This window comes from Vitis riparia, chromosome 3 (genome assembly GCF_004353265.1).
Source record: "Vitis riparia cultivar Riparia Gloire de Montpellier isolate 1030 chromosome 3, EGFV_Vit.rip_1.0, whole genome shotgun sequence".
NCBI classification, from domain to species: domain Eukaryota; kingdom Viridiplantae; phylum Streptophyta; class Magnoliopsida; order Vitales; family Vitaceae; genus Vitis; species Vitis riparia.
Window position 1 is genome coordinate 1,004,314 of NC_048433.1, and position 21,571 is coordinate 1,025,884.

The 21,571-nt window shown below is 36.2% G+C and overlaps 3 protein-coding genes across 4 annotated transcripts; all 3 read right to left on the bottom strand.

Moving 5' to 3' along the window:
• Positions 1-2,182: 2,182 nt before the first annotated feature.
• LOC117911238 (putative disease resistance protein At1g50180) lies at positions 2,183-6,668 on the bottom strand. The gene is made up of 4 exons (XM_034825534.1): positions 4,922-6,668; positions 3,223-3,263; positions 2,599-2,686; positions 2,183-2,512 (listed from the first exon to the last, which is right to left on the bottom strand). The coding sequence occupies exons 1-4, from the start codon at positions 6,562-6,564 to the stop codon at positions 2,509-2,511; spliced, it is 1,776 nt and encodes a 591-aa protein (XP_034681425.1). The 5' UTR covers positions 6,565-6,668; the 3' UTR covers positions 2,183-2,508.
• Positions 6,669-10,962: 4,294 nt separating this feature from the next.
• LOC117911237 (putative disease resistance protein At1g50180) lies at positions 10,963-15,405 on the bottom strand. Of its 2 annotated transcripts, none has more exons than XM_034825533.1 (4): positions 13,680-15,405; positions 11,982-12,022; positions 11,379-11,466; positions 10,963-11,292 (listed from the first exon to the last, which is right to left on the bottom strand). In XM_034825533.1, exons 1-4 carry the CDS (start codon positions 15,320-15,322, stop codon positions 11,289-11,291), a joined length of 1,776 nt encoding a protein of 591 aa, XP_034681424.1. In that variant the 5' UTR covers positions 15,323-15,405; the 3' UTR covers positions 10,963-11,288. The 2 variants fall into 2 exon arrangements, 1 of the variants encoding a protein (XP_034681424.1); XR_004650854.1 differs by lacking the exon at positions 10,963-11,292 and adding an exon at positions 12,651-13,443 and having other exon boundaries at positions 11,440-11,466.
• A 2,536-nt stretch (positions 15,406-17,941) lies between these two features.
• On the bottom strand, positions 17,942-21,440 carry LOC117911558 (disease resistance protein RPP13-like). The gene is made up of 2 exons (XM_034825968.1): positions 20,378-21,440; positions 17,942-18,024 (listed from the first exon to the last, which is right to left on the bottom strand). Exons 1-2 carry the CDS (start codon positions 21,438-21,440, stop codon positions 17,942-17,944), a joined length of 1,146 nt encoding a protein of 381 aa, XP_034681859.1.
• Between the last annotated feature and the right edge of the window lie 131 nt (positions 21,441-21,571).

Consider the following 21,571-nt stretch of genomic DNA (forward strand, 5'->3'; position numbering starts at 1 on the left):
GATGCATACCAATGTAATTGAGCATCTTTGCTCACTCAGTAGGTAACTTATTCCTTGACAACAGGCCTCCCAATACAACAGTGGCATGTGGTAAACCAGTACATTTCCTCACCATCTCTTCACCAAGCTCCCTCAACTCTAGACGACAACTTTGAGTGACACTGTCGAAAAATGCGGTCCTACAGGACAATTCCGGACTCTCATTGCTAAAAAGAAGTTTCATTTCATCGGGAACACTTTGACAGTCGCAAAGCAACATCCTTATTTGGAGTTGTAACAAGTACCCTACTGCCATTACCCTCATTTGGGAACACATCTGCAACACATGTCCAATCTTCATTATTCCATATGTCATCCAAAACTATCAATTATCTCCTACTTCAGATGTTGATTGAGAACTCGTAGTCTTGCAATCTCTATCCTCTCTGCACCCTCTAGAATTGGTGCAGCAACTTGGTTTATAATTCCCAGAAAAATGTCTCTGGGTATGCAATCTTGGGACACATAAGCCCAAGCGTGGAATGCAAAGCTATGAACAACTTTACTATCATGATAAACTTGTTCGGCAAGAGTAGTTTGGCCTATGCCAGCCATTCCCATAATACCCTGTTTTTCTACAGGAGGATTAGATTTTCTTAGTTTCCACAGCCTCTCAGTTGCATTAGTTCCAACTCCAATATTATTGATCCCATACGCTTCTCTACTTCTTGAGATGTCTTTTGTTTTAATCTGGATTGCTTCAATTTCCCTGCCAAGCTTACACAGATTAATCAACCTTTTGAAGATAGAGGGCGGCTTGTGCTTTGTCTCTGTATTCAATGATAGTGACCGACGAATTGGTATTGGGTAACATCAACAAACCAGCGATATTTCCAACCATTAATTGAAGAAATGCCTGAAGGATGTGCCGTGCCATCCACAATCATGTGATTGATAGTGCAACCAATAAAGATGCCATCAAGGAGCTCAGTCACTTGCACTGCGAGCAAATGCTCTGAAACGCCACTGTGGTTCTGAGTTCCATTGTGTACGAAAAAAGAATGGACAATCGGAGGAACGTAGGCAGGCCCAAGGATTTCGACCACAGTGACGCCATGAGCAGCTGCATAGATAAACTGAGCTCTGGCTCCATTGCAGTTGATAAAGAAACAAATGGTATTGTGGTCGTTTGCCAAGGCGGCCGGCTGAGTGGGTAGAACAAGTCTAGAGTGCGAGAAAGGGAGGTTTTCAAATGAGCTATGATATTATGGTCCTGAGGTTGGGGTGTAGGCTGGAGAAAGATAAGACCTTAATTTTTGGATGGGACTAAGGAGAAGAACTGGAGTTCCTATGGAGTAAACACAATCCTCTTAATTGACTGGTTCGGACTCTCAGGTCTAGGTATCTTCAGCAACAGAGGCAGCATTTTGAATTTCATGAACACATTTGTGCACTCCAGCATTATCTTCATGCCTTGTATCTGCATCATTTAGGATGCACTGCATCCGCATTAGCTCAGCCCGCAAACGTACAACTTGTTGGTGCACTCCTTCGAAGGAAACAACATTTTGAATGAGGAAGTCACCCAACCTTTCAGCTGACTCTACCATCCTAATTTGCTCTCTGGCCCCACCTTCAATGGATGCGAAAAAGCAAGAGCTGATACTCAAAAAACACAGAAAACCTCGTGATCCACTCCACCCAATGCTAAGGAACTGTTTCATACATGGGAAACTCTGCAGTCCAAAGTTTTATGTTTGTCTTTCTGTTTTTTGTTACTTTGTCATACCTTGTATTATATGGATACACCACCACCTAGGCACACTGAATCTAATTCAACAGTCCCTTAAAGAAAATCGAAAGATACCTTAATCAAAGTATCACCACCTAGGCAGCAGTACCCCAAGCAGAGCTCTCTCTATTCAGTGAATGGAGTTCATGTTCTGGATAGAATGGGCAATTCACTTTTTTTAGATTGTCTTTTTTGAAAAGATAAATTCACTTTTTTACATTGAAAAGTTTTATACTGAACTCATTTTCCAAAGGTTAAGTTCACTTCTTTACCGGTGAACTTGTATTTTTCATTTTTATACTAATTTCTTTTTTTAGAAGACAAGTTCTATTAATGGATTGATTTTTAAAAAAATAATATCACCCTGCAAAAAGCCCAAACCTACCACTTTCAAACCAATAGCAATAACACTTTTGCATGCCAAGCAAAGCCTTCAAATACATCATCCTAATTGTCACTTAATATACATATAATTGTACAAACAAACATCTAATAATTTGATTCAACAAACTTATAAGCACATTGGTTTTGGTTTAGATACAGTATAAATATGTTCAACCGTAGTATGACCATCACTGAAAGTAGAGATTGCTAACTAAAATACATGAGATTTTAATAGCATGGCCTTATGTTTCCTTTCAATCACTCCATCATGGAATCCAGCATGAGGTAGAAGCTCCTGGAAAATCTACTGCAGCATAATCTTCAGGTTATCGAACATGTTTGGCATGCTCAAATTATCTGTTTGCAAAGATCAAACATACATTATAAACAATGAAAATAGACAAAAAGAGAGCCAACAAGTTTTAGCCTTTCACTTGTCATACATGTGATTTTGGCCACGAGTTTTTCCTGGATATCCGAGGATGGCGGCTAATTCTTTAACTGCTTGCCTGGAGCGTTTTGTTGTTTGACCTGTTGCAACACAGGTCTGAGTCACATGACAAACTTTTAGGTACCTAAACTAAACATGCATATATGTATAAAGTTGTAGCAAGGATCTCAGCGTTAGTTCATATATAATGAAAAAAATTTCACCAGGCAATTTTCATTTTTCAATTAGTTTATGCGTTTAGAGTAAAATCATAAGAAGTAATATATGTTTGTTAAGAAACTGAAAACTAAAGAAGTAATTGATTTCCCTTCAATAAAAGCTGAAGTTATTTAATTTGGCAAAAAAATAAAATAAATAAATAAATAAACTTGTTTTGTTGAATCTAATAATAGGTTCTGAAGTGGGATTCATTATTTAAAGAGAAATTTCAGTGAAAAGATCTCGGGCTTCTCTCTGGCATCACTAATTGTTATGCAGAAGAATAAGGAATAATACTTGGCCATGAATTACTAGGCTGGCTTGGTAGAAATCACATCCAAGTAAGGGAACAAAACATGCATTTCTACACCCCAACAATCATCCTGGGTAAAAGTGAATTCCAGACTTCTAGACTTACCTTTTTCACGGAAAAATCTAAGTTCACCCTTTGTAAAGGTCCTGAAATGAATAGAAAATTCAAACAAAGCATGTTAGTCGAATAAAAAGAATAATAAAAAAAATTTTAAAAAAAAAACATCCTTAAAAGGTTGAAGAGAGATAATTTGAGTTGTTTTAACTTTCCACTGTATATTTAAAATTAAAATTTTAATTAGTTCAAAAGTAATGGAGTTGGGTAACCATTTAATGGTACTACTATTTTCCTAGTATGGATTGAATATATATAGAAAAATATTTGCATCTATTTTATTTTATTTTTCAAATATATGTTGGTTATGCACATGCATTTAAAACCTATCAAATATGCAAAAGTGATGAAATTGAAAAAACGTATGAGAGAAATAGCGATACATATGGCTCAATGTGTCTACAAAGAAAGATGTAGTATGGTCATCAGGCCACTAGATGGATTTGTTTTAATAGAAGAAAAGGTTGCTTTCCAAATTTATATAAGGAGAAAATACAGAATCCTAACATGTATTTCATTTTCAAGTACGCTGTAAATTAAATAAAATAATATTAAAATATAGCAAGAGTAACTATATTGGTCTTATAAGTTAATTCAAGAAGTGACAAGTAGTAAAAATTGATAGTTCAAGGGATCTAAGTAGATAGATGAATGTAGGTACCTTGTTCTATGCCAATGACGAACTATGTGATTCGAGAAGGACAATTTCATAGAAAGAAGTGTTCCACCCATAATGTTTAGCTCCAATAGATTTAGAAGCCCATTAAATCCTACGATATTCACTTGCCTATGAATATGTAATTGCATAAGCCATGGCATTGCACCTTGCCCTATGTTCAACTCAGTCAATCCTTTTAACTCTGAAAGTTGAAGTACTTTGAGTTGAGGAAACCCATTTGCAGATACATGCATTTCTTCTCCAAGATATGACTGAGCCCTTAATCTGAGAGTCAACAATTTTGGCAGCTTCTCCAAAACAAGCATAGCATCACGATCTAGCCTGGATGCTTCCAATGTCAATTGTGTAAGATTTGGTGAGGATTCAACGATTTCAGGCAATTTTTGCATACGTCCCTTTATGTCCAACTTAGAGAGATGGAGGCAAGAGTTTATGGTAAGGGCTGGAATATTGGACTCATCTAATGCCTTAAGGTACAAGGATTTAAGACTAGGTAGCTTGGCAATGGAGTTTGAAAACACAGCCCCTTCTACCTCGCACATTCCTTCTAATTTCAATTTCTCAAGGCAAGTTAAGTTGCTTGAATCGTTCTTAATCCATTGGTTGAAGGTTATGCCTGATAGAATTTGAAGATTTTGCAATGTATCAATTTGCAGTGGAACATCTTCCTCTTGCCCCTCGATATAAAGATATCTCATGTTCTTAATCTTTCGTATCACATTTGGCACTTGTCTAAGATTGTTTATCTCCAAAGTCTGCAAACTCCTTAGGTTGCCTATAGATGGTGGAAGCATTTTTAGACCAGTATGCCTTAATCCCAAGTACCTTAAATAAATCAATTCTCCAATCATACTAGGTAGACATTCAATTTCTAAACCTTCCAAATCTAACACTCTAAGCACTTTGAAGCATTTGGCAATGAAATCTAGTTGTAATGCTCTACAATTTTTCCCCAAATTGAAAAATAAGAGAGAGTGAAGATATGGAGTTAAATGTTCAATTGAAGCATACCTTTCAAAGTCAGAATAAATACTTCTTCGACGGGATTTAGGTGAAAAGAGAGATAAACTGGTGGAGGGGGATAGAGGATCTGCGATATTAGTTCCAATGAAGTTTTGCTCTTTTGCCTTTTCAATGGCCAACTCTCGTACAAGGTCATGAACCCGACATTTCGTAACCCTTGCATTAACACTCATTCTCACTACTTGAATCAAATTTCTATTGATTAACTCATTCAAGTAAACCTCAGCCATGTCTTTCATTCTTCGGTCATCTTGTTCTCGCACAAAACCCTCAGCAGTCCATAAAAGGAGCAGTTTTCTTGAGGAGATCACATAATCTTCTGGGAAGAGGCTTAAATGAAGAAAGCACGGTTTCAAGTAATGGGGCAAGTCGATGTAGCTCAGGTTTAGCATTGCCATTACTCCCATTTGGCCTTCTTTATCAAGGTATGCACTAATGTTATCGTGCACCTGCTTCCAGGCTGTATGTGACGTATTTCTTGACAGCAAACCCCCCAATACAACGATGGCCAATGGCAAACCTTTACATTTGTCCACCATCTCTTTCCCAAGTTCCTTCAAATCTGGAGGATACCTCTCGCTATCAGCATGAAGGAACTCCTTCCGACAAAACAAGTCCCAGCTCTGTTGTGTCGAAAGAAGCCGCATTTCATGGGGAATAGTTCGAGCATCTGCATGCAAAGCAACATCCTTATATCGAGTTGTAAGAAGTAATCTGCTGCCGTTACTCCCATCGGGAAAAACATTTCCAAGGCAATCAGGATCGTTGGTGCTCACTTTTGCAAGAAAATCCCAATCGGCACACCTCCATACATCATCCAGAACTATCAAATATTTTTTCTCCTTCAAATGATCATGAAGGAAATCCCCCAACTCGTTCTCACCATACTTCTCTATCATTTCTGCTTGCTCTTTAGTCGGTGCAGAAACCTGGTTAATAATTTGCATATAAACCTCTCTGGGTCTACAATCTTGGGATACATAAATCCAGGCACGAAATTCTGGAAAGTGTTCCACAATTTTTTCATGATTATAGACCTTCTTGGCAAGGGTGGTTTTGCCTATGCCGCCCATTCCTACTATGGAAATCACGCGGCGTCTTTGGCCTCCTCCGATCAGCTGCCTCACTAGCTTATCTGCCTCCTGCGTAAGGCCCACGATGACACGCTCTTCTGCACGAGGAGAGGAGCGTCTTAGATCCTGCAACATTTGACCCGAACCTCTTGTTCCTTCTCCAATATTTTTTATTCCTAGAGCCTCCCGCCTATTTGAGATGTCTTGGAGGGTCAGTTGGATGTCTTCAATTTTCTTGCCAACCTTATGGCGGTTTATCAACTTCTTGAAGACACGCTTGAGAAAGTAGTCTGTTCTCAGGGACTCTGCATTCAGGATGAACATGTCTATGATGTCCTCAACATCATAAACCACATCACGGATTTCGGAAACCCAGTTGCGCACTCTTAAATCTTCTTCTTGCTTCTTCTCCGCTTCTTCCAAGAAGCATTTCATCGCCCTTAGATCTTTCTGCAGCCTCTCCACTTTCCCCCGTACCCCCTTCAAGAAAATTGCTTCTTGAATGAGCATGTCACCGATCCTTTCAACCGCAAAGGAAACCACAGCGTCTGTCGCCATTGAAGTGTTCTCTCACCGACCCTCTCTTAACTCTGGATGAAACTGATTCTCTCAAGAAGGAAATACTCAAGTTTTGGAGCTATCGAACTTCCTTTAATACTAGCATGGAGCTTCCTTTGACTTTGGGAATCAAACACCTTGATTGCGCAACAATTATGGAGATTGTTTGAGATTCCCTTGAATCAAAGTATTTTAAGTGAATGGCAGAGATGCATGAGCTGGACTTCATTTTGATCAGCAATCATCCATAATATAATATACAGCAACATGGCATGCAATAAATGATGTCATTTAGTTGCTTTCATGTTCTCATAAATAATAAGTCAATAACTGACAATTCAACTGCCAGCCAAGAAAGCCACAGCTGGCCAAGTGGGGTTTTTAATTAATAACTTCCTCACCCATAGTCGTTAGGTATGGGGATGCAAAGAACTATATTGCTTTTTCTCCAACTCACCACTTTTTTCCAAATGCCTTTAAAAACAATTTTTTATTATCCAAACTAAAACAAAACAAAACAAAACAAGAAAATATGTTTATCAATCAAATAATAAAAAACAATTTTCTATTCTTAAAAATAAAAAATATAATATTTTTAAAAGAATATTTTTTAGTTATTTTTATTTATTAATTTTTAAATAATTATATAAATATAGAGAGTGATTAAAAATAAAACATTATTGATAAAATTTATTTTTAAAAATATAAAAAATATGTTAAGCATATTTCAAATTTTCAAATAGATTCGCTCTATAAAATATTAAAGAATAATAATTTCTTTCAAAACTATTATTAAAATCACTTTCCAAACAAAAATTAAAAGTGTATTTTTTGAAGTCACTTCCCTCATTTTGAAAATGTTCGTATGTACATAAGATAATCACATAATATTTGCCATAAAAAAATTGTCATGGATGTGGAGTCATAATCATAAAATATATTTTTACTAAATACATGCAAATGAGGTAATTAAAAAAAAACCATGTTCTAGAAGAATGCCAGAGATGCATGAGCTGGACTTTATTTTGATTAAGTCATCGCCCATTATATAATATGCAGCAACATCCTTGACTGATAGTTTTCAACATCATTTGGTTGCATCATGTTCCAATAAACAATCATTCACATAATTGAAATTTTGTAATTATTATTATCATCCATAATATAATATGCAGCAACATCATTAGCTAGTAGTTTTCAAGATCATTTGGTTCTTCATGTTCCCATAAATAATCATTCAAATAATTGAAAACTTATTATTATTATTATCATCGTTCTTATTATTATGCTACAAAGGTGATGGAAAAATTGCAACGAAAGTATATTATTTCCTATTTTATGTTTTATAACATATATATACGGAAAGAAAAGCCCTTTTTTTAACTACCATATCATGTTACAATAACAAAAAAAGAACCAACTTTAGATCTAATTGGATATTATTCACTAGTAAAATTAATGAAATAAATATTTCATTTGAAAAAATTAAGATTTGGGGTTGCAATTTGGATGAGTTGAGTAGATTAGAAGCCAATCACACTAAGTTTAATTATCAACATTTTTATTTAATACTAAATCTAACCCAGCACCAAGTTTGATTATCAATATTTTCAATTAGTACTAGGAGTCTATTTAATAGTGATTCTAAAAAACCACATACTGACCTTCCCTTAATTGATGGAGTCATCAAACCCCTAGGTAGCACTTTCCTTTAATACTAACATGGAGCTTCCTTTCATTTTGGGAATCAAACACCTTTCTTGCGCAATAATTTGTTCTTACATAGCATTTGGGGATTGTTTGAGATTCCCTTAAATCAAAGGATGGGAAAAAGTATTTTATGTGAAGGGCAGAGATGCATGAACTGGACTTAATTTTGATGAGCATTCACCCATACAGCAACATGGCAATAAATAATATCATTGCACACCCTTTTGGCAAGAGTAGTTTTGCCGATGCCCCAAGTCCTGCATTAAAAACCACCCATCATTTTTTATCTCTTTGGTTGTGTTGCCTTGCATTGCATCTTGTAGAAAGCACTGCATCCCCTTCAAGAAAACTGTTTTTTTAGCAAGAAGCAGCATCTTCATCAAGTGTTTCAGTTAGTCAAACTCAACCCAGTGCCAAAATCCCCTGTTTTTTAACTCTCTAAATTCCCTGTGTTTTGGCGTCATTGGGCAAGTAAGCAATACTTGAAAAAAAGAACCATGTTTCTTCATTTACAAGAAGGAAAAAAAGGAGAATTCTAGTCTTATATCCCAAAACAACTACTTACCATTATTCGAAACTATTCATTCACAAACACAAATTGTAGTAGGAGTCATGCTCTGCTTGCAGAGATCAAACATATGCATCATAATCCTTTAGCGTTACAAACAATGGTAATTGACAAAAAGAGAGTCAACAAGCTAGCCTGTCACTTGTCATACATCATGTGATTTCGGGCTTGAGTATTTGACAAGTGCTTGCATGCCTTGGATGAGTGGTGTATAAGGGTTTGCATGGTCTTCATTTAACCATGTGTGATCAGTGACCATGATTCAGCTTCTCTCTATCTGCGTAAGTTTCTTGACACGTTCTAGGCAGGAAGCTAAATTTCCAACTGCCTGTCTAGAGGATTCTAATGTTTGACCTGTTGCAGCACAGGTCTTGAGTATCACTAACCCAACTTTTAGAAGTAAGCAAGCATATATACTGAAAAAAAAATTCACTAAACTGGCAATTTTCAATTGTTTTTGTGGGTTTAGAGTATAATCATAAATAAGAAGTAATATATGATGGTTAAGAAATTATACTCAAAACTATAGCAGTTATTAACTTCTCTTTAATCAATAGGTGACGTTATTTAAATATTTCACCACCAAAAAAAATTGTTGAATCTAATATTAGGTTCCGAAGAGAAATTTCAATAATAATAATAAAAAAAAAATGGATCCTGGGCTTCCCTCTGGCATCATTAGGGTTATGCAGAAGAGGGTGAAATATATTTAATCAAAACCTGAAGAGAAGAGGGTGAAATTAACCCTAACAAAATTGGTAGTTCAAGGGATTCAAAATAGATCGATGAATGCAAGTACCTTGTAACATCCAAGGAAGAAGTTTGTGAGTGGAGATAACCCCCTTGATTCTCAAAAACCATGCCAATGAAAAAATAGCTAAAATCATAAAGTTCAACTCTAATAGATTTAGAAGCCCCTTAAATCTCGATATCTGCACTTTTGAGAGAATTTGTAACTATGTAAGCCATGACATCGCACCTTGCCCTATATTCAATTTGGTCAATCTTTTTAACTTCAAAAGTTGAAGTACCTTGAGTCAAGAAAACCCATTTACTGACACTTGCATTTCCTTTCCAAGGTATTGGTTTGCCCTTAATCTAAGAATCAATAATTTCGGAAGCTTCTCCTAAATGGGCATAGGATCACATTCTAGTGATGGGACTTGGAGGGAATTGAAGGGCTTCAGACAATTTTTGCATGTGTTCCTTCATTTCCAACTTAGAGAAATAGAGCCAAGAGTTCATAGCAAATGATGGAATGATAGACCCTTCCGATGTCTTAAGGAACAAAGGATTTAAGACAATGTAGCTTGGCATTGGAGTTTGAAAACCTAACCTCTTCTATACCATATCTTCCTTCTAATTTCAACTTCTCAAGACAGGTACTTAACTTGCTTGAATCATTTTGGCTCCATTGCTTGAACCTTATGCTTAATATAGTCTAAAGATTTTACAGGGTATCAATTTGCAATGGGGCATCATCCCCTTGCCCCTCTATATAAAGATATCGTAGGTTTTTCATTTTCCATATCACATTTGTCACTTCATTGAGATTGTTCATGTCCAAAGTCTTCGAACTCCTTAGGTTGCCTATAGATGGTGGAAGAGAATGCCTTAATCTCAAGTACCTTAAATGAATTAGTGTCCCACCTATACTTGGTAGGCTTTCAATTTCCAAACCTTCCAAATCTAGCACCCTAAGCACTTTGAAGCATATGCCAAAATGTACTTGCAAAAATTATTACCAAAAATGAAAAAAGGGGTGAATGACTTCAATTTCCGAATTCCAAGATAGCATGTCCCAAAACAATTATTTGCCATTATTTGAAACTACTTATTCTTGATGAACAAAATTTACTTTTTATATTGATATCGTATTTTGAAAAAATGAAAAATCACTTTTGCATTAAAATTGTCTTTTAAAAAGATAAGTTCATTTTTTTTACTTTGAAAAGTTTTATACAAGATAAGTTCACTTCTTTACTGCTGAACTTGCATTATTTTTTTTATTTTTTTATTTTTGAAAGACAGTTCTATTAATGGATTGATTTTTAAAAAAAATTATATCACCTAGCGAAAAAAGCCCAAACCTACCACTTTCAAACCAATAACAATAACACTTTTGCATGCCAAGCAAAGCCTTCAAATACATCATCCTAATTGTCACTTAATATACATATAATTGTACAAACAAACATCTAATAATTTGATTCAACAAACTTATAAGCACATTGGTTTTAGTTTAGATACAATATAAATATGTTCAACCTTAGTATGACCATCACTGAAAGTAGACATTGCTAACTAGAATACATGAGATTTTAACAGCATGGCCTTATGTTTCCTTTCAATCACTCCATCATGGAATCCAGCATGAGGTAGAAGCCCCTGGCAAATCTGCTGCAGCATGATCTTCAGGTTATCGAACATGTTTGGCATGCTCAAATTATCTGTTTGCAAAGATCAAACAGACATTATAAACAATGAAAATAGACAAAAAGAGAGCCAACAAGTTTTAGCCTTTCACTTGTCATACATTGGATTTTGGCCATGAGTTTTTCTTGGATATCTGAGATAGGCGGCTAATTCTTCAACTGCTTGCCTGGAGCGCTCTGCTGTTTCACCTATTACAACACAGGTCTGAGTATCACATGGCCAACTTTTAGGTACCTAAATTAAACATGCATATATGTACAAAGTTGTAGCAAGGATCTCAGCATTAGTTCATATATAATGAAAAAAATTTCACCTGGCAATTTTCATTTTTCAATTGGTTTATGCGTTTAGAGTAAAATCATAAGAAGTAATATATGTTTGTTAAGAAACTGAAGTAATTGATTTCCCTTCAATAAAAGCTGAAGTTATTTAATTTGGCCAAAAAAAAAAAAAACTTGTTTTGTTGAATCTAATAACAGGTTCTGAAGTGGGATTCATTATTTAAAGAGAAATTTTAGTGAAAAGATCTTGGGCTTCTCTCTGGCATCACTAATTGTTATGCAGAAGAATAAGGAATAATACTTGGCCATGAATTACTAGGCTGGCTTGGTAGAAATCACATCCAAGTAAGGGAACAAAACATGCATTTATACTCCCCAACAATCATCCAAGGTAAAAGTGAGTTCCAGACTTCTAGGCTTACCTTTTTCACGGAAAAATCCATGTTCACCATCTATAAAGGTCCTGAAATGAATAGAAAATTCAAACAATGCATGTTAGTGGAATAAAAAGAATAATAAAAAAAATTTTAAAAAAACATCTTTACAATGTTGAAGAGAGATAATTTGAGTTATTTCAACTTTCCACTATATATTTAAAATTAAAGTTTTAATTAATTCAAAAGCAATGGAGTTGGGTAACCATTTAATGGTACTGCTATTTTCCTAGTATGGATTGAATATATATAGAAAAATATTTGCATCTATTTTATTTTATTTTTCAAATATATATTGGTTCTACACATGCATTTATAACCTATCAAATGTGCAAAAGTGATGAAATTGAAAAAACATGTGAGAGAAATAGCAATGCATAGGGCTCAATGTGTCTACAAAGAAAGATGAAGTATGGTCATCAGGCCACTAGATGGATTTGTTTTCATAGAAGAAAAGGTTGCTTTCCAAATTTATAAAAGGAGAAAATACAAAATCCTAACATGTATTTCATTTTCAAGTACGCTATAAATTAAATAAAATAATATTAAAAAATATAGCAAGAGTAACTATATTGGTCTTATAAGTTAATTCAAGAAGTGACAAGTAGTAACAATTGATAGCTCAAGGAATCTAAGTAGATAGATGAATATAGGTACCTTGTTCTATGCCAATGACGAAATCTGTGTTCCGAGAAAAACAATTTCACTTCAAAAGCCATTTCATCCATAATGTTTAGCTCCACTAGATTTAGAAGCCCATTAAATCCTACGATATTCACTCGTTTATGAATGTGTAATTGCATAAGCCATGGCATTGCGCCTTGCCCTATATTCAACTTGGTCAATCCTTGTAACTCTGAAAGTTGAAGTACTTTGAGTTGAGGAAACCCATTTGCAGATACATTCATTTCCTTTCCAAGATATGACTTAGCCCTTAATCTGAGAGTCAACAATTTTGGCAGCTTCTCCAAAACAGACATAGGATCACAACCTAGCCTAGATGCTTCCAATGTCAATTGTGTAAGATTTGGTGAGAATTCAACGGTTTCAGGCAATTTTTGCATGTGTCCCTTTATGTCCAACTTAGAGAGATTGAGGAAAGAGTTTATGGCAAGAGGTGGAATGGTGGACTCAACTGATGCCTTAAGGTACAAGGATTTAAGACTAGGTAGCTTGGCAATGGAGTTTGAAAACACAGCCCCTTCTACCTCACACCTTCCTTCTAATTTCAATTTCTCAAGACAAGTTAAGTTGCTTGAATCGTTCTTGATCCATTGGTTGAAGGTTATGCCTGATAGAATTTGAAGATTTTGTAATGTATCAATTTGTAGTGGAACATCTTCCTCTTGCCCCTCCATGTAAAGATATCTCATGTTTTTAATCTTCTGTATCACATTTGGCACTTGTCTAAGATTGTTTATCTCCAAAGTCCGCAAACTCCTCAGGTTGCCTATAGATGGTGGAAGCATTTTTAGACCAGTGTGCCTTAATCCCAAGTACCTTAAATAAATCAGTTCTCCAATTATACTTGGTAGACATTCAATTTCTAAACCCTCCAAATCTAACACTCTAATCACTTTGAAGCATTTGGCAATGAAATCTAGTTGTGATGCTCTACAATTTTTCCCCAAATTGAAAAATAAGAGCGAGCGAAGATATGGAGTTAAATGTTCAATGGAAGCATACCTCTCAAAGTCAGAATAAATACTTCGTCGACGGGATTTAGGTGAAAAGAGAGATAAACTGGTGGAGGGGGATAGAGGATCTGCGATATTAGTTCCAATGAAGTTTTGCTCTTTTGCCTTTTCAATGGCCAACTCTCGTACAAGATCATGAACCCGACATTCCATTACCCTTGCATTAACACTCATTCTCACTACTTGAATCAAGTTTCTATTGATTAACTCATTCAAGTAAACCTCAGCCATGTCTTTCATTCTTCTGTCATCTTGTTCTGGCACAAAACCCTCAGCAGTCCATAAAAGGAGCAGTTTTCTTGAGGAGATCACATAATCTTCTGGGAAGAGGCTTAAATGAAGAAAGCACGGTTTCAAGTAATGGGGCAAGTCGATGTAGCTCAGGTTTAGAATTGCCATTACTCCCATTTCGCCTTCTTTAGCAAGGTATGCAGTAATGTTATCGTGCACCTCCTTCCATTTTGTATTTGACAAATTCCTTGACAGCAAACTCCCCAATACAACGATGGCCAATGGCAAGCCATTACATTTGTCCACCATCTCTTCCCCAAGTTCCTTCAAATCTGGAGGATACCTCTCGCTGTCAGCATCAAGGAATGCCTTCCGACAAAACAAGTCCCAGCTCTGTTGTTTCGAAAGAAGCCGCATTTCATGGGGAATAGTTCGAGCATCTGCATGCAAAGCAACATCCTTATATCGAGTTGTAAGAAGAAATCTGCTGCCGTTACTCCCATCGGGAAAAACATTTCCAGGGCAATCAGGATCGTTGGTGCTCAGTTTTGCAAGAAAATTCCAATCGGCACAGCTCCATACATCATCCAGAACTATCAAATATCTTTTCTCCTTCAAATGATCGTGAAGGAAATCCCCCAACTCATTCTCTCCATACTTCTCTATCATTTCTGCTTGCTCTTTAGTTGGTGCAGAAACCTGGTTAATAATTTGCATATAAACCTCTCTGGGTCTACAATCTTGGGATACATAAATCCAGGCACGACAATCTGGAAAGTGTTTCACAATTTTTTCATGATTATAGACCTTCTTGGCAAGGGTGGTTTTGCCTATGCCGCCCATTCCTACCAAAGAAATCACGCGGCGCCTTTGGTCTCCTACGGTGAGCTGCTTCACTAGCTTATCTGCCTCCTCTGTAAGGCCAACGATGACACGTTCTTCTGCACGAGGAGAGGAGCGTCTTAGATCCTCCAACATTTGACCCGAACCGCTTGTTCCTTCTCCAATATTTTTTATTCCGAGAGCCTCCCGCCTATTTGAGATGTCTTGGAGGTTGAGTTGGACGGCTTCAATTTTCTTGCCAACCTTATGGCGGTTTATCAACTTCTTGAAGACACGCTTGAGAAAGTAGACTGTTCGCAGGGACTCTGCATTCAGGATGAACATGTCTATGATGTCCTCAACATCATAAACCGCTTCACGGATTTCAGAAACCCAGTTGCGCACTCTTACATCTTCTTCTTGCTTCTTCTCCGCTTCTTCCAAGAAGCATTTCATGGCCCCTAGATCTTTATTCAGCCTCTCGACTTTCCCCCGTACCCCCTTCAAAAAAATTGCTTCTTGAATGAGCATGTCACCGATCCTTTCAATCGCAAAGGAAACCACAGCATCTGTCGCCATTGTAGTGTTCTCTCACTGACCTTCCCTTAACTCTGGATGGAACTGATTCTCTCAAGAAGGAAATACTCAAGTTTTGGATAATGTTTAGGAGTAATGGCAAGAGGCAAGAGCTTATAACGTTGATGAAGGTATCTTGATTGGCGAAACCATTACATTATAGTGCTTTTGTTATTTGGTGGAGAGGACTGAGAAGAGTATTTTATGTAAATGCCAGATATGCATGACCTGGACTTGATTTCGATCCACCAACGACCCATAATATGAAAACAATATATCAGCTAATACCTTCTAAATATCATATAGTTAATTCGCCAATACATAATTTAGCTAGCAGCCAAGAAGTCTCGTACCTGCTACTTATAATTTAGAATTTGTTCATCCGATATTAGTCTATCTTATCCCTTTTGTTTTTATTTTTTATTATCTTTCAAATGTGTTAGGTGTTGAAAACAATGTACAAAAGGTTTTATAATTAATGGCCTCTCACATTCATGGTGTTAAAAATCAAAACAATTTTACTAAAGCTCTAGCTCATTGTTATTATTTGCTTGGCAAGAAGAAAAGGATTGCTTTGATCCGGTCTTCTCATTAATTAGACCAAGTCAAGCAAACAATAGAATAAGTAAAGCTAACTCATAAAAGTTTGCTCTCAGTTCATGCTTCTACTTTCATGAAGTTTAATAAGCATTACTCGTTATAATTTAAATCTCATGTACCCATTTTTTTTAATGTGTAAATATATAATTTAGAGTTTATGTGATCATAAAGTCTAAAGGTCCTGTTGGACAATTATTTAAAAAAAAAAAAAAAATTTTGTTTTTCGAAACAAAAAAAGTAGGGAATGTATTTAGTAATTATAAGACAAAAATCAATTTTCTGTTATTAAAAATGAAAAACATGGTATTTCAAAAAACATATTTTAATTGTTTTTTTTTTATGGTTTAAAAAAATAATTGGTTACTTTAGAGGGGTGGCTAGAGGCAAAAGAGATGGTACTCACTCTTTCTTACTCACAAGTCTTTCATGATTTGGTGGAGGAGACTGTATTTTAAGTCATGCATGAGCTGCACTTGATTTCAATTGAGCAATCAATCAATGGTTTCTAGATATCATTTGGTTGCTTCAGTAGCTGATGGGACCTTCCCCGGTTCTTACGTCTATGTCGATGGATTATCACACACTGCCCCATACCTCTAGCAAGTTGAAATTATGGGCAACTGCATCATGACACAACTTCTGATGACACTTACTAGCCTCCTAAATCTGTAATGATTGTCCTACCACCTGCAGGGCAGCCGTCATTATAAAGAAGGTCAAAGTATTTATTCAGCACTACAATGGCTTTCTCTTGAACACTATAAAAAGTCCTCCTAAAGCATAACCCAGGTATGTGCGCTTAATCTGACCTACTCATTCTCTCCTTGAAAAGGTCTAACCTACCTATGTCTAACTTAAGTTTCGAAGGGGCATACCCGGACCATCTGTCTGAACATCCTTTATGCAGGGAAGAAGGTTACCCAATTCCCCGTCTCGAGGTAGAAGCTCTAAGAGGCACAGCACAAGGAGGTTCTGACCTCAGTTAACCTCGCATCAACAATTTGTTCTTACATGGCATTTAGGGAATTAGAAAAGTTATGGAGATTGTTTGAGATTCCCTTCAATCAAAGTATTTGAAGTGAATGGCAGAGATGCATGAGCTGGACTTCATTTTGATCAGCAATCATCCATAATATAATATACAGCAACATGGCAATAAATAATATCATTTATTTGCTTTCATGTTCCCATAAGTAATAATTCAATAATAGACAATTCGCCTGCCAGCCAAGAAAGCCACTGCTGGCCAAGTGCGGTTTTTAATTAATAACTTCCTCACCCTTAGTTGTTATTATCCTACAAACGTGTTAGGTATGGGAGATGACGAAGACTTGGGATTTGTTTAATTTACATTACCTTCCCTCGGCGTTTGGATTCATCACATGCACCACTTTTAATTTAGTTTCTAATATTATATTGATCCAGAATTGAAGCCATCTAAAACGTAGTCATCTAAAATATAACCGTCTGAATGAGCTTACCTAAAAATAAGCACCTACCTCTAAGTCACCCCCACCTAACCATCTTCGACTCCGGCAAAATTGACCCATCTGATCCATAAAAAGGTTAGCTACTAACTCTTAACGTTTAGGGAAAAAGTTGCACCTTCGCCTGACAGCCGCGTCATAATCTAGACTTTTGTTCAACCATCCAAACGCTGAAGTATCAAAAAGGAGGGAGAGATAACGGATGAAAAAAGACAAAAAGGGACGCACAGAATCTTTCTCTCGTCTTCAAGAATAATAATAATGCATTTTTTCCAAGTTACCACTTTTTCCGAAGGGCATGCCGCTTGAAAGTTAATAGAAGAAAAAACAATAAGGCACACAAGTGTTTTTTAAAAATAATTTTTTATCCATTGAAAAAAAAATAAAACAAAACAAGAAAATATTTTTGAAAATCAAAAAATAGAAAATAGTTTTTCGCTCTTAAAATCATAAAATATAATGTTTTTAGAAAATATAATGCATGAGATTTTAATAGCATGGCCTTATGTTTCCTTTCAATCACTCCATCATGGAATCAAGCATGAGGTAGAAGGCCCTGGCAAATCTGCTGCAGCATAATCTTCAAGTTATCGAACATGTTTGGCATGCTCAAATTATCTATTTGCAAAGATCAAACATACATTATAAACAATGAAAATAGACAAAAAGAGAGCCAACAAGTTTTAGCCTTTCACTTGTCATACATGTTGTGATTTTGGCCACGAGGATGTCATGGATATTTGAGATATGTGGCTAATTTTTCAACTTCTTCCCTGGAGCTTTCTGCTGTTTGACCTGTTGCAACACAGATCTAAGTATCACATGGCCAACTCTTAGGTACCTAAACTAAACATGCATATATGTACAAAGTTGTAGCAAGGATCTCAGCATTAGTTCATATATAATATATGTTTGTTAAGAAACTGAAAACTATAGAAGTAATTAATTTCTCTTCAATAAAAGCTGAAGTTATTTAATTTGGCAAAAAAAAAGACTTGTTTTGTTGAATCTAATAATAGGTTCTGAAGTGGGATTCAGTAGCTAAATAGAAATTTCAGTGAAAAGATCTTGGCTTCTCTCTGGCATCACTAATTGTTATGCAGAAGAATAAGGAATAATACTTGGCCATGAATTACTAGGCTGGCTCGGTAGAAATCACATTCAAGTAAGGGAACAAAACATGCATTTATACACCCCAACAATCATCCAAGGTAAAAGTGAATTCCAAACTTCCAGGCATACCTTTTTCACGGTAAAATTGACCTCAAATCTCACCATTTATAAAGATTCTGAAATGAATAGAAAAATCAAACAAAGCATGTTAGCGGAATAAAAAGAACAATAAAAAAATTGAAAAAAAAAAATCATCCTTACGATGTTGAAGAGAGATAATTTGAGTTGTTTTAACTTTCCACTGTATATTTAAAATTAAAGTTCCAGTTTATTCAAAAGCAATGGAGTTGGGTAACCATTTAATGGTACTGCTATTTTCCTAGTATGGATTGAATATATATAGAAAAATATTTGCATCTGTTTTATTTTATTTTTCAAATATATACTGGTTTTGCACATGTATTTAAAACCTATCAAATGTGCAAAAGTGATGAAATTGGAAAAACATGTGAGAGAAATAGTGATGCACAAGGCTCAATGAGTCTACAAAGAAAGATGAAGTATGGTCATCAGGCCACTAGATGGATTTGTTTTAATAGAAGAAAAGGTTGCTTTCCAAATTTATAAAAAGAGAAAATACAAAATCCTAACATGTATTCTTTTCAAGTACGCTATAAATTAAATAAAATAATATTAAAAATATAGAAAGAGTAATTATATTGGTCTTATAAGTTAATTCAAGAAGTAACGAGTAGTAAAAATTGATACTTCAGGGGATCTAAGTAGATAGATGAATTTAGGTACCTTATTTGATTCCAAGGATGAGGTGCCAATCTGGGCAGAAGCCATACATCATAATAGGAAATGGTTGACCTATAATGTTTAGCTCCACTAGCTTTAGAAGCCTATTAAATCCTAAGATATTCACTCGTTTATGAATTTGTAATTGCTTAAGCCATGACATTGCGCCTTCCCCTATATTCAACTCAATCAATCCTTGTAACTCTAAAAGTTGAAGTACTTTGAGTTGAGGAAACCCATTTGCAGAAACCTACATTTTCATTCCAAGGTATGCATTTGCCCTTAATCTAAGAATCAACAATTTTGGTTGCTTCTCTAAAACAGGCATAGGATCACAACCTAGCTTAGATGCTTCCAATGTCAATTGTGTAAGATTTGGTGAGAATTCAACGGTTTCAAGCAATTTTTGCATGTGTCCCTTTATGTCCAACTTGGAAAGATGGAGGCAAGAGTTTATGGCAAGGGGTGGAATGCTAGAATCATTTGATGCCTTAAGGTACAAGGATTTAAGACTAGGTAGCTTGGCAATGGAGTTTGAAAACACAGCCCCTTCTACCTCACACCTTCCTTCTAATTTCAATTTCTCAAGACAAGTTAAGTTGCTTGAATCGTTCTTGATCCATTGGTTGAAGGTTATGCCTGATAGAATTTGAAGATTTTGCAACATATGAATTTGCAATGGAACATCTTCCTCTTGCCCCTCCATGTAAAGATATCTCATGTTTTTAATCTTCCGTATCACATTTTTGGACTTGTCGAATATTGTTTATCTCCAAAGTCAATAAACTCCTCATGTTGCCTATAGATGGTGGAAGCATTTTTAGACCAGTATGCCTTAATCCCAAGTACCTTAAATGAATCAGTTCCCCAATCATACTGGGTAGGCATTCAATTTTTAAACCTTTCAAATCCAACACTCAAAGCACTTTGAAGCATTTGGCAATGAAATCTAGTTGTGATGCTCTACAATTTTCCCCCAAATTGAAAAATAAGAGAGAGCGAAGATATGGAGTTAAATGTTCAATGGAAGCGCACCTCTCAAAGTCAGAATAAATACTTCGTCGACGGGATTTAGATGAAAAGAGAGATGAACTGGTGGAGGAGGGTGGAGGATCTGCAATATTAGTTCCAATGAAGTTTTGTTCTTTTGCCTTGTCAATAGCCAACTCTCGTACAAGGTCATGAACCCGACATTCCATAACCCTTGCGTTAACACTCGTTCTCACTACTAGAATCAAGTTTCTATTGATTAACTCATTCAAGTAAACCTCAGCCACGTATTTCATTCTTTGGTCATCTTGTTCGGGCACAAAACCCTCAGCAGTCCATAAAAGGAGCAGTTTTCTTGAGGAGATCACATAATCTCCTGGGAAGAGGCTTAAATGAAGAAAGCACAGTTTCAAGTAATGGGGCAAGTCGGTGTAGCTCAGGTTTAGCATTGTCATTACTCCCATTTGGCCTTCTTTAGCAAGGTATGCACTAATGTTATCGTGCACCTTCTTCCATTCTGTATGTGACATATTTCTTAACAGCAAACCCCCCAATACAACGATGGCCAATGGCAAACCTTTACATTTGTCCACCATCTCTTCCCCAAGTTCCTTCAAATCTGGAGGATACCTCTCTCTATCAGCATCAAGGAACACCTTCCGAAAAAACAAGTCCCAGCTCTGTTGTTTCGAAAGAAGCCGCATTTCATGGGGAATAGGTCGAGCATCTGCATGCAAAGCAACATCCTTATATCGAGTTGTAAGAAGAAATCTGCTACCTTTACTCCCATTGGGAAAAAGATTTCCAAGGCAATCAGGATCGTTGGTTCTCACTTTTGCAAGAAAATCCCAATCGGCACAGCTCCATACATCATTCAGAACTATCAAATATCTTTTCTCCTTCAAATGATCATGAAGGAAATCCCCCAACTCGTTCTCTCCATATTTCTCTATCATTTCTGCTTGCTCTTTAGTTGGTGCAGAAACCTGGTTAATAATTTGCATATAAACCTCTCTGGGTCTACAATCTTGGGATACATAAATCCAGGCACGACAATCTGGAAAGTGTTCCACAATTTTTTCATGATTATAGACCTTCTTGGCAAGGGTGGTTTTGCCTATGCCGCCCATTCCTACCAAAGAAATCACGCGGTGCCTTTGGTCTCCTACGGTGAGCTGCTTACTAGCTTATTTGCCTCCTCTGTAAGGCCCACGATGACACGTTCTTCTACACGAGGAGAGGAGCGTCTTAGACGTTGGGC